The sequence below is a fragment of the Helianthus annuus genome, chromosome 15 (assembly GCF_002127325.2).
Source record: "Helianthus annuus cultivar XRQ/B chromosome 15, HanXRQr2.0-SUNRISE, whole genome shotgun sequence".
Lineage (NCBI taxonomy): Eukaryota > Viridiplantae > Streptophyta > Magnoliopsida > Asterales > Asteraceae > Helianthus > Helianthus annuus.
The window spans coordinates 131,391,972-131,405,427 of NC_035447.2; the positions used below are offsets into that span (position 1 = coordinate 131,391,972).

General features: G+C 35.6%; 1 protein-coding gene and 2 long non-coding RNA genes across 3 annotated transcripts; 2 read left to right on the plus strand and 1 right to left on the minus strand.

The window, feature by feature from the left end:
* Positions 1-592: 592 nt before the first annotated feature.
* On the minus strand, positions 593-2,523 carry LOC110912425 (LOB domain-containing protein 36). The gene is made up of 3 exons (XM_022157113.2): positions 2,254-2,523; positions 2,136-2,173; positions 593-1,714 (listed from the first exon to the last, which is right to left on the minus strand). Exon 3 carries the CDS (start codon positions 1,684-1,686, stop codon positions 826-828), a length of 861 nt encoding a protein of 286 aa, XP_022012805.1. The 5' UTR covers positions 1,687-1,714; positions 2,136-2,173; positions 2,254-2,523; the 3' UTR covers positions 593-825.
* Positions 2,524-4,427: 1,904 nt separating this feature from the next.
* Positions 4,428-7,215, plus strand: LOC118487401. Its single transcript, XR_004881763.1, has 3 exons — positions 4,428-4,541; positions 5,601-5,684; positions 7,107-7,215. It is a non-coding gene; the product is annotated as an uncharacterized LOC118487401 (long non-coding RNA).
* Positions 7,216-10,085: 2,870 nt separating this feature from the next.
* Positions 10,086-12,873, plus strand: LOC118487402. Its single transcript, XR_004881764.1, has 3 exons — positions 10,086-10,199; positions 11,259-11,342; positions 12,765-12,873. It is a non-coding gene; the product is annotated as an uncharacterized LOC118487402 (long non-coding RNA).
* The last annotated feature ends 583 nt before the right edge of the window (positions 12,874-13,456 follow it).

Here is a 13,456-nt window from a genome sequence, read left to right on the forward strand (position 1 = left end):
TAAAAGATTATCAAACTCAATTCGATACCGACTTTTGGCGTTTTATGTACCAAGCTGGTGCTGTTTTTTACCTTTATGTATCGATAATGAACCGGTATTTTCGATACAAGTACCGGTTAACACCAAGCTTATTAAACTTAAAAAGTAAGAAAGATAACAATTATTATAATGTAAAAATAATAAAACCATAAAAAAATGTATTTAATATTTTATTTTATTATATTACAATTACAATTTACTGTTCATATTCATTTTCTGAGTATCTCTTGTTTTACAAATATTTTCAAGTATATGCTTCAGATTCATTTTATGAGTATCTCGTGCTTTACAAAATCAATAAATGGTGTTACCGACTTAAACAAGTTGATCTCCTTCCTGTCTGCCCTTCTGTGTGTTTGAAGCAAATCAAATAACCTTTTTTTTTATCAAATCCCCATGAATGGATGGTTGTACTTGTACCTACTTTTTCAGTCAAAATCTTTATGTACAAGTCATGTAAAATTGTAAATACCTACTAAATTACAGAAAAAATAATATTAAAAAGAAGTAAACAAGACACCATCTGGTCAAAATCCTTGCAAAACTCTCCATATACAGAAAAAATAAGATTCAAACAAATATATGTGAAATTGCATTTATGAAAATACCAAAAAAGAAATGCATAAGGAATTATGATTTTGTGATCGGGTCGGGTTTTGCTAAACATACCCTTCTCTCACAAACTTGAAAATGGACTCGCCATTATAATATATTTTCTCTCTCGCACATGGGGCTATGTTCAGTAACATGGGATACGTTTAGCCACACCCCTCGTCATCATCACCATTATGGACCCTCCTCACTACCGTCTCCATGATTCGGCTGTGGCTGAGTTTGCTGCTGGACCAAGAGTTGTTGAGGCATGAGATTGAGCCGCTGTTGATGTTGTTCTTGCTGCGGCTGCTGGATCTGATACACATTACTTTCATACGAGCCACCCAAAGCCAGACCCGGAGACATAGCTGCAGCTTGACCATTCAACTGAGTGAACCCACTATGGGTCACCTGACCCGAAGGCCCAGCACCATCATAACCCCTGTTAAACCTCATCAAATCCATCGACGGCTGCTGTTGCATCTGTTGTTGATGCTCTAAAGTCCTCAACATCTCTTGTTCTCTTGCAGCTTCAACCAGTTGTTGCTGTTGAGCCTCATACAATGGTTGATTGCTTCTAGCTTCTTGGGTACCTCCTGGCCCATGAAGGCTTAACATGGGCTGCATGTTGGACTGCATAACCGGGCCCAACGACGGCTGCAGATTCGGAAACTGTTGCATATACCCCTGGTTTAAAACCGGCATCATAGCAGACGGTCCCACATAACCAGCCAGTTCTTGTTTTGCAGTGTGTATATCATTTTGAATTTGCTTTAGCCTCTGCTGGAGAATTGAGATAAATCCCACACAACCATAAACTGGGTCCCTCAGACGCGCCTCCGCCTCGTACGCTAGGGAATTAACCGCGTCTTCTCTCTGGGCCGCACTTAACTCATTGAGGATTTTGGCAACATTGCTGGCTCCAAACACTTTGTGTACATTCGCGAATTTTTGAGGCTGGTCCGGTGGGAAGTAGGGTGCAAACACGCATTCTTGTGTGCATTTTCGACGTAGGAACTTACACGCGGCGCAGGGTGAATTCGAGGACGACATTTTGTATCTCTTGATCACTCTTTTAAACCTTCACAATTGCATAAAATTGTGCTTAAAATACGTGAAATTTAGAAGTGTGTAAACTATTAGAAAATAGAATAAATGCAATCATAAATGAGAGAATTTAAAGTGATTAAAATACACAAACGTACACATGAATCTAAGAATGCGTTTGAATGAATTGAAAAGGTGGCATTCAACTAGGGTTGATTTATCGATTATGGAGACATTTCTTTTTTTCTAATTGCATCGAAACCGACAATCATAAGTCAAATTGATAGATTATTATGTAAGTTGCATATTTATGAATTAAATCCGAAGATAACAAACAAAATGAAGAAAACATATATTTTATGGATCCGATTTCTTGAAAATAAACATAGATTTTCTAGATCATAAAAAGCTTTACGAAAACGGAATGGATATCACTAATAACAAAGAATTCTCACCTATTTTACGTCGTTGAAAACGTACGTTCTTTGATCACCTGCAAAAAAGGAAGATAAATCAATGCATCGATGGTTATTCGATCGAATTATGAGTGAAAAAATGGCGGATTATGTGTACCAAATCGAGAGATGCGATCTTTAAGACGGTAAAGATTGCAAAGAAAATGGAAAATATTGTGTAGATAGTTTCTTCAATTAGATGAAACAGTATACACAGTTAAGAAGAGGAAGATGAGGAATGCCATGAGAGCATGTGTGTTTGTGTATGATGAGTGCGTAAATGAGTGATGATGGTTCTTGAATGTGTGTGTGTGTGTGTGTGGAGTATTCTCCACCGTCTAGATTTGGAGCGTGGGGTTGTTTTGACCGTAGACTTTGAATATTCAGGGTTTGTTATACACTCCTTGAGAGAGAGAGAGAGAGAGATTTCTTATATATGTAGGGTTGATACAACTTAGTAGCATGTTAATTAATGTTACATTTTAATAATACAACTAGTATTAAGTACCCCGCCTTGCGGCGGGGGCGTAAAACTTGACACAGTTTTAGTTTTACGAACGTTTTTAACCTATTAAATTTTTTATTAATATTTTGTTTCGATTTACCTCTATACTTCCTTTACTTAAAAATTATTTTTTACGTGAATATTTTATGTACGAGTAGGTATAAATATGATTTGTTCTATATTCCGACGTAAACTTTATTTATAGACGAGTCAGGTCAAATATAATACGTTTTCGTTTAAAGAAACCATTTTTATGTGCATATTTTTATGTACGTTTTGGTATAAATTCAAGTTGTTTTACGTTTCGACGTATATATAAATTTATAATGTTTTCACTTTGCCTTTTTGTCTAAAGTGTACAAAACACCATTAAAGCATGAAGTACAATCACGTTAAGCCTACTTATGTTACAAATTAATAGTTATACTTTATGTCTAAATTATATAAAACACTATTCAAGCATCAAGTACAATTATATTAAGCCTACCTATGTTACAAATTAATAATTATGTAATTAAAAGTTGCAGTAATAACATAACAATAAAACATAGTTTTGAATTAAAACATAAACTGTATTACAGTTTAAATTTTTAATTGATACAAATCATCAACAATTTTTTTTTTCTAAATTACCTTAATAAAAAATGACTAAAATATATACAAAACCAGATTGTATCAATTACCTTAATAAAAAAATGACTAAAATATATACAAACCCAGATTGTATCAAAATTAGGATCATACAAACAATAAAAATTAAATTAAACAAAAAATGAAAACCTATTGGTTAGAAGTGAAAAGTCAATTTTTTTTTTGAAAAACTCCCTCTACTTTGAGTACAAGTCCACAAAACACCAATATGTTAGTAATTTATAATATGAAAATGTTAATTTATGTTTGGCATTGAGTTTTAAGAGCTTCTAGCTTTAAACTTTTGAGAAAAAACTTTTATTCAATAAAAAGCTTTGTTTGGTTGAAGAAGCTCTAAACTTTTAGGTTAGTAGCTTGAAGTTTTTGGTTGAAAGCTCCTACTGGTAGCGTTTAGAAGGAGCTACAAGCTTTTAGGGGAAAATGACTAATTTAACCTCTAAAAATAATGAAATTTTTAACGCACAAGCTTTTTAAATTTTTATTTATGTCCATTTTGGTCATTTTGTACATTTTATTAAAAGCTCCAGCTACTCTGCCATTTAGTTACGTCCATTTTCATTTTGGTCATTTTGTACATTTTATTAAAAGCTCCAGCTACTCTGTCAATCACCAAATATATCTAAAAAATTACAGCTACTAGCTACCAGCTACCAGCTTCCAGCTTGCAGCCAACAGCTAACAGCTTCCAGCCACCAGCTACTTTTGCCGAACATACCCTAAGTAAACTTGAAAACTAAGAGCATCCACAATGTTTGTTCGGATCAAGTTGGCCTCAAGGTAGAACAGAGAGTGAGAGAAGTCCGAAAGTGTGAATGAGATTTCGGACGAGTTGTGAGGGATGTAGTGTAACACCCCAAATCCGAATGTTATGAAATAATATTATTTTCTTGATGTTAAATAACAGAAAATGGTGACCGTAAAATGGTACCGTAAGAAAATGACAGTAAGTTTAGATTCATATGTGTAACTAAGTTAAATTAAGAAAAGAGGCCAAGTTAGTATAGGAAATAATAAATTTAAACATACCTTGAAAGACAAGGGGGCTAATGTGTAAATGTGATATATATTTGATAAAAAAAAAAAGAGAAGCCAGGGGTTGTTGGCTTTGGGTCGATCGAACAAGGGAAAGGGGAAAGGGGAAACCCTTCTCCTTCAACTACAATCAAGAACTCAAGAATTGAACCTGAATTTGGGGAGAAATCGGATGCATGAGCTTATAATCTTAATCATCTAGACAAGATGAACATGTGGTAAGTTGAATTTTGTGAATTGTTGATCTTACATAATGTGGGTTATTGATTAATCCACGAATTGGTATGAAATTAAGTGTGATTATGTGTTAGAATCGCTATATAAAACGTGTATCATGTATGATTTCGGTTAATTTGATGATTTAAGAAGAAACCCACAACTTTGAAGGAAGGTAGCGACATGGGTGTTCTACCCATGTTCAATCCTTGTTTGATGTATTTGTTACTCGCTTGAAATGGGTTTGTGATGTTAGTTTAGGGTTAATTGTATGAATGGAATGTGATTTTGAACACTCTCTTGGTGATTGAGAATTTGGAAGTTAATGACTAAACTTGAACTAGTTGTAAACTATGCATAGTAGGTTGTACGCACACCAAGTGCTCGATAAAATGACTAGGTGAAGCTAGAAAGTGAAATTGTATGCAAGTTGTGAGTTTACATGTATAGAAAGCGATTGTGGTAGAAGTAGTAGTTTACTAACTTGGAAAAATGTGCCTTAGATGGAATTCGTATACGAATTCGGGTTGAAAGAATATGCTGGTCAAATTTATGCATTAGGAGCTTGTACATTGTGTTTGAACGGGTGAGGTTGCTATGTGGTCTACTAATCCCTTAATTACGGTTAAAAGTGAACATGTACTAAATATATATAGCATATAACCTCACTAACAAAGGATGATGCTAGGATTATGCTAAGTCAATTCTTATATGATATGGTTGTCAAATGTAGCGTTATGAAGATATAAGTATGTAGGCATTAATTATGTGTTATGTGTGATAATGAATTTGGATTTCGAAGATATTAAATATCGTGGTTGACAAATCATGTCGTATGCATGTTAGTGAAAGTCGGTGTTGATAAGAATAGGTAAACATGTGTTAATTTTGATTACCCGATGAATTATGTGTGTTGGAAAGGATATGAAGTTGATTAGATGTTTTAATGCTTGTTAGTAATGACTATGGAAAGTTAAGTATAAATTATGCAATGATATGATTGTTACATGTACAAATGAGTATGTTAATAAGAACGTGGTTTCAATGAAATGAAAGTATAGGAATCACGTCGTGACGGACTCAAGCATGAAAGGATAACGGGTCAAGAAGAGGAGAGGAATCGGATACGAGCACGGACGCATAAGGTAAGTGATTTCCGTAATCACTTCTTAGTTCAAGTAAGTAATAAAGTGTTGAAATTAATTAAACATGATGTTTGAGGTTAAATATGTAGGAAAGTCTTTCGTCGTAAATGATGGGATTTAAGTTGACCAAAATGCCCTTGATGGGTATTTTGGGCAAACGATCTTAATAAGTAGTTTAGAAACAAGTTATAGATTAGTATAATGTCTTGGACAAAGATGGATGCGAAGAGTATGGTCTTGGTATGTCATAAACCATTTAACGCGCAAATACCCTTAACGGGTCAAAACTAAGTATATGAACGACAATGTGTTAAGAGGATGCAAAATGTCTAAGAACTTATTATTTTATGATAGTTGTCACTGATATTATTAGGTTTATAAGAGTTTATGGTAAAACAACAGGTTACGTTGATGAATGCATGAACGGGTCGAATTGTGGGTAAGAGGGTAATAAGCCAATAGTGTAGGTTAAGAATTTCCTTAATCCGGATATGGGATTTTAAGTTCATATGATAGAATGTGAATTTACAAGCATGTAGGAAGAAACGGGAGGTCAAACGGGTAAACGGTTCAAAAGTTACGCGCGTTTTAGTGCGTACGGACGACAAAACGAATCTGCAGAAAACTGCAATTTCTAGAGGGCGTCGCCGACGGGTATGGGGGCGTCGCCGACGGGCTCCAGAAAGTGAAGTTTTGTGCTGACGGGTTAATTACCTGCCTACGGGTTTTTGGGCTACGGGTGAATGCAAGGCCCGTCGCCGACGGCCCTAGGGGCGTCGGCGACGGCCTCCCCAAGTCTCAAAAGCTAAATTCTTGTTATTTAAGTTGATTTACGTGTCGTAGGCTTCGGTTTGTTATCCGTGGACTATGACGGACTTTCCAAACATGATTTTGAAGGTTCCTTGGATGTTTATGGGCTATAAAGCTAAGTCTAAGACCCATGCTAATAATGTATGATTATGTAAGAGGTACGCGTGACCTAGTACGTGTTCGTTAAAGTATGTACATGTGTAGATAAGCAAGTTTGTGTGTTCGTATGTATTTGTATACGTATGTAGAAGTTATGTAAGTATGTATGTAGGTATATACGTATGTATGTTTATAACTCCAAGTGTACGTATGTAGTGGGATATGTTGTTATGCTTAATGATATGTATGAGTGTATGTACGTATGTAGATGTATATGTATGTGGGTATGTAAGTACATATATGTGTATGATTTAGACACATTGAGGATTAATGTTATTAATGGTGTACCTTGAGAATGATAAGTAATGCAGGTACATTCATGAAGCCTCGCCAGGAAATGGATTCGCAGATGAAATGCTTGAAGTTTAATAAAGAACGAGATGTGAAGTGTATGCGAATGATCTTGTTTATACATTGTGTGCTAATGTTTTTGAATGTATGTGGTGAATGCAGGTTGTGCGGGTCACGGAGGATCATCAAGGAATAAAGATCGAAGATCGAGTCACTTAAGGGATTGTACGGGGTTGTCTAAGGATGTAAATTTGTTGTACATAAGCTATGATTTATTCTATAATTGAGCCAGTTTGTTGTATTCAATATAAAAGAGTTATCTTAAAAGTGAACTTTCAAGTAAGACGTAAGGTTTATAAAGAAAGAAATTTTATGGCATGAACTTCCGCTGCGACTTTTGGTTAGACGTGAACTAGGGCGTAACAAGTTGGTATCAGAGCCCTGGTTTGAGAGAATCAAGTACAAGAAAGTAAGTACTTGAACTCAAACTTGTGTGCTCTGATGATAAGGAACCCGTACAATCCAAGACTCGATCAAGACCCAAAGGCAAAAGCAAATGTAAGTATGTATTAGCTTATGTAATTGAAGGAAATTAATAGTATGTTATGTGAAGGGTACGCGCAATTGTTTGGAAGGGATGATCCGTGGATGCGGTCTAGGACCGACATCAAGGCAAGTAATGAGGCGAATTGACCCCAGGTACGTAAACCTAACGTGTGGGCATATGAAATGGTGTAATTAAGCAAATGAAAGAATTTTTTTTTTTTTTGCAAAATATAATAACGATATAATAAATAAGTTGAAAAGGTTACACGAGCCGAAACTAAATTCTTCGACATAAGGTGGCAATTACACGAAGGCACGAAACTAGTATGTGGAATGTGTACCTGGCCAGTACACAAGAAACGTATGACGTTCGTGAGACCGTGATAATTATTACAGGTATGTCCGATAGAGTTTGGTAGCAGCTAGGCGTGTGGGTGAAATGGGTAGTAAGACTCTCGGGGGATTGAGAGTACTTTGTAGGAATGAAGGATGTGAATGCAATGCTTGAATCCGCGAGACGGATTCAAGGAATGAAAGATGTGAATGCAATGCTTGAATCCGCGAGACGGATTCAAGGAATGAAATATGCGAATGCAATGCTTGAATCCGCGAGACGGATTCAAGGAATGAAGGATAAGAATGATGCAAATCCCTTGCGGATTTGGTTATGATAGCGAATGCTATGATAAGCTATGCAAGTCGACCGGTTCAATTTGAACAAGTCGAGTAAGGATAAGGTACCATCCGTTTAGAACGGGTGGTCGTGAATGCAATAACGAATGTATGAGTTTGACCCGCTATGCGGATAGAACGAAAGATTTATGTTAAAAGCAATTAACCCGATGTGACCGGGTCGTAAGTGGCATGCTTGAATCTCATTAAGAGAGTATATGCCATTACCCATTTAATTGGGTAATCGAATACGTAAAAGAAATAAAGGTATATAAGCGAATAGAACTAAAACGATGGAATTATAAGCGAAATAAGTATTATGACTAACTTTTAAAACGGGAAGGGCAAGTGTTTGCAAGAAAACACTGAAACAGTGAAGCGATGAGATCGCAAGCATGTCTGAATTGAAAAGGGGTACAAACATGTACTCCGATACGCATGTATATATATATATATGTATAATAAGAAATAAGTGGCGGTTTGACCTTGAAAAGTCAAACTGCAGAAGCTAAGAAATAATTAAATTTCAAACCGTGGGGCTGCTAGAGAAGAAAGGAAATGTGTAGAGTAGTACACCAAATAAGTTATAGAATTACGAAATAATGGTTATGTATCTACCTGTCAAGAACGTGTCAAATAATAAGAATGATATATTAAGAAATGGCCATGCATTGACCCGTTATGAATAGGTCTAACACACTAATGTCTTACGAAGGAATTGAGAAAGTATTAATATATAAATAAGGCGATGTGATAAACAACATGTCTGAATGAATCGAATGGAATGTGTAAACCCCTAATTTTATAATGAGATTGGCAGGAATCACGATGCGATGAAACTACCTAGAACGGTGAAAGAATGCTCATGAATGAAAGCTTATGACACCCGATGGACAAGATCAACCCTATTAAGTTATGGATTCATGAAGGAGCAAGTCAACTCGGGTTGTTACACGTTGGTTTGTTCCAAATTAGCGAGGTTAGTAAATGGTTTAACTAGTGGATGTTAAATAGAAAGTTACAAATTGAATAATATTTCTATGCGAATTGGTGGTAGTGAACCTGAATGCTCGTAACGGTGGAAATTCTGATAGAATTTATGAGAAGGGAAGCATCGTTAAGAAATGCTAACTCTGATGCTCGGCTTGTTGGCCATGTTCATTTGAACAAAATGAAAGATGGCATATGATGAATGAGTAGTATAAAGTAAATCGATTTATTTTGAATTAGCAAATATATGAATGTGATATGCTTAAATAGGGAGTTAGAAACAAGCCGCATACCTAGGTTTGTACAATTAATAATTGTATACAATTGGAATAAATTCGATGAAAGAAACGTAGTAATGCTATGTGTTAAGAGCTAGTATTATAAAGTAAAAGACACTAATAAGAGCTCTGGAGAAGAGTCTGACATAAGTATAATTATGAAAGTAATTTACTTAAAATAAGAGCATGGGAACGAGGTGTACAATTATGTTCATGCACGAATAAAACATTTGCCAAGATCCCGAATGCGTTTAGGTTGTAGTAAGTATGGTGGAAGAACAACTTGAAAGGGGTAAGAGTAGAATAGTCCAGTCTGAATGAGAAAGGTTTCGGGGACGAAACCTCATTTAAGGGAGGTAGACTTGTAACACCCCAAATCCGAATGTTATGAAATAATATTATTTTCTTGATGTTAAATAACAGAAAATGGTGACCGTAAAATGGTACCGTAAGAAAATGACAGTAAGTTTAGATTCATATGTGTAACTAAGTTAAATTAAGAAAAGAGGCCAAGTTAGTATAGGAAATAATAAATTTAAACATACCTTGAAAGACAAGGGGGCTAATGTGTAAATGTGATATATATTTGATAAAAAAAAAAAGAGAAGCCAGGGGTTGTTGGCTTTGGGTCGATCGAACAAGGGAAAGGGGAAAGGGGAAACCCTTCTCCTTCAACTACAATCAAGAACTCAAGAATTGAACCTGAATTTGGGGAGAAATCGGATGCATGAGCTTATAATCTTAATCATCTAGACAAGATGAACATGTGGTAAGTTGAATTTTGTGAATTGTTGATCTTACATAATGTGGGTTATTGATTAATCCACGAATTGGTATGAAATTAAGTGTGATTATGTGTTAGAATCGCTATATAAAACGTGTATCATGTATGATTTCGGTTAATTTGATGATTTAAGAAGAAACCCACAACTTTGAAGGAAGGTAGCGACATGGGTGTTCTACCCATGTTCAATCCTTGTTTGATGTATTTGTTACTCGCTTGAAATGGGTTTGTGATGTTAGTTTAGGGTTAATTGTATGAATGGAATGTGATTTTGAACACTCTCTTGGTGATTGAGAATTTGGAAGTTAATGACTAAACTTGAACTAGTTGTAAACTATGCATAGTAGGTTGTACGCACACCAAGTGCTCGATAAAATGACTAGGTGAAGCTAGAAAGTGAAATTGTATGCAAGTTGTGAGTTTACATGTATAGAAAGCGATTGTGGTAGAAGTAGTAGTTTACTAACTTGGAAAAATGTGCCTTAGATGGAATTCGTATACGAATTCGGGTTGAAAGAATATGCTGGTCAAATTTATGCATTAGGAGCTTGTACATTGTGTTTGAACGGGTGAGGTTGCTATGTGGTCTACTAATCCCTTAATTACGGTTAAAAGTGAACATGTACTAAATATATATAGCATATAACCTCACTAACAAAGGATGATGCTAGGATTATGCTAAGTCAATTCTTATATGATATGGTTGTCAAATGTAGCGTTATGAAGATATAAGTATGTAGGCATTAATTATGTGTTATGTGTGATAATGAATTTGGATTTCGAAGATATTAAATATCGTGGTTGACAAATCATGTCGTATGCATGTTAGTGAAAGTCGGTGTTGATAAGAATAGGTAAACATGTGTTAATTTTGATTACCCGATGAATTATGTGTGTTGGAAAGGATATGAAGTTGATTAGATGTTTTAATGCTTGTTAGTAATGACTATGGAAAGTTAAGTATAAATTATGCAATGATATGATTGTTACATGTACAAATGAGTATGTTAATAAGAACGTGGTTTCAATGAAATGAAAGTATAGGAATCACGTCGTGACGGACTCAAGCATGAAAGGATAACGGGTCAAGAAGAGGAGAGGAATCGGATACGAGCACGGACGCATAAGGTAAGTGATTTCCGTAATCACTTCTTAGTTCAAGTAAGTAATAAAGTGTTGAAATTAATTAAACATGATGTTTGAGGTTAAATATGTAGGAAAGTCTTTCGTCGTAAATGATGGGATTTAAGTTGACCAAAATGCCCTTGATGGGTATTTTGGGCAAACGATCTTAATAAGTAGTTTAGAAACAAGTTATAGATTAGTATAATGTCTTGGACAAAGATGGATGCGAAGAGTATGGTCTTGGTATGTCATAAACCATTTAACGCGCAAATACCCTTAACGGGTCAAAACTAAGTATATGAACGACAATGTGTTAAGAGGATGCAAAATGTCTAAGAACTTATTATTTTATGATAGTTGTCACTGATATTATTAGGTTTATAAGAGTTTATGGTAAAACAACAGGTTACGTTGATGAATGCATGAACGGGTCGAATTGTGGGTAAGAGGGTAATAAGCCAATAGTGTAGGTTAAGAATTTCCTTAATCCGGATATGGGATTTTAAGTTCATATGATAGAATGTGAATTTACAAGCATGTAGGAAGAAACGGGAGGTCAAACGGGTAAACGGTTCAAAAGTTACGCGCGTTTTAGTGCGTACGGACGACAAAACGAATCTGCAGAAAACTGCAATTTCTAGAGGGCGTCGCCGACGGGTATGGGGGCGTCGCCGACGGGCTCCAGAAAGTGAAGTTTTGTGCTGACGGGTTAATTACCTGCCTACGGGTTTTTGGGCTACGGGTGAATGCAAGGCCCGTCGCCGACGGCCCTAGGGGCGTCGGCGACGGCCTCCCCAAGTCTCAAAAGCTAAATTCTTGTTATTTAAGTTGATTTACGTGTCGTAGGCTTCGGTTTGTTATCCGTGGACTATGACGGACTTTCCAAACATGATTTTGAAGGTTCCTTGGATGTTTATGGGCTATAAAGCTAAGTCTAAGACCCATGCTAATAATGTATGATTATGTAAGAGGTACGCGTGACCTAGTACGTGTTCGTTAAAGTATGTACATGTGTAGATAAGCAAGTTTGTGTGTTCGTATGTATTTGTATACGTATGTAGAAGTTATGTAAGTATGTATGTAGGTATATACGTATGTATGTTTATAACTCCAAGTGTACGTATGTAGTGGGATATGTTGTTATGCTTAATGATATGTATGAGTGTATGTACGTATGTAGATGTATATGTATGTGGGTATGTAAGTACATATATGTGTATGATTTAGACACATTGAGGATTAATGTTATTAATGGTGTACCTTGAGAATGATAAGTAATGCAGGTACATTCATGAAGCCTCGCCAGGAAATGGATTCGCAGATGAAATGCTTGAAGTTTGATAAAGAACGAGATGTGAAGTGTATGCGAATGATCTTGTTTATACATTGTGTGCTAATGTTTTTGAATGTATGTGGTGAATGCAGGTTGTGCGGGTCACGGAGGATCATCAAGGAATAAAGATCGAAGATCGAGTCACTTAAGGGATTGTACGGGGTTGTCTAAGGATGTAAATTTGTTGTACATAAGCTATGATTTATTCTATAATTGAGCCAGTTTGTTGTATTCAATATAAAAGAGTTATCTTAAAAGTGAACTTTCAAGTAAGACGTAAGGTTTATAAAGAAAGAAATTTTATGGCATGAACTTCCGCTGCGACTTTTGGTTAGACGTGAACTAGGGCGTAACATGTAGGTTCGCCTGGCATAGTCCAACGATGTGGATGATTAGATGGGTTTGCTTGAAAGGGGATGATGTTGAGGTGGGTTTATCCAGATTGTCTGATGTTGTGCTTTAAAGAAAGTATGCTAAAATATAAGATAAGTGACATAATTCATTAAAGCGAAGCTCAACAACATCATGAGCAAGAGCTCGATGTTGGGACTCATAAGCACCATAATCCAAAAATTAACAATCAACAGGGAAAAAAAGGAGATAAGTTTGATGGTTACTCTTAAACACAAAATTGATTAAGAATAGATAAACAATAAAATTAAATGTAACTAGTTAAATAATATGAATAACACGACACAATATGTATAACACAATGAAGTACAAATAGTTCAAAAACATGAATAACAAGATATGTTTAAATTGATTATTGGCACACTTCACTAAA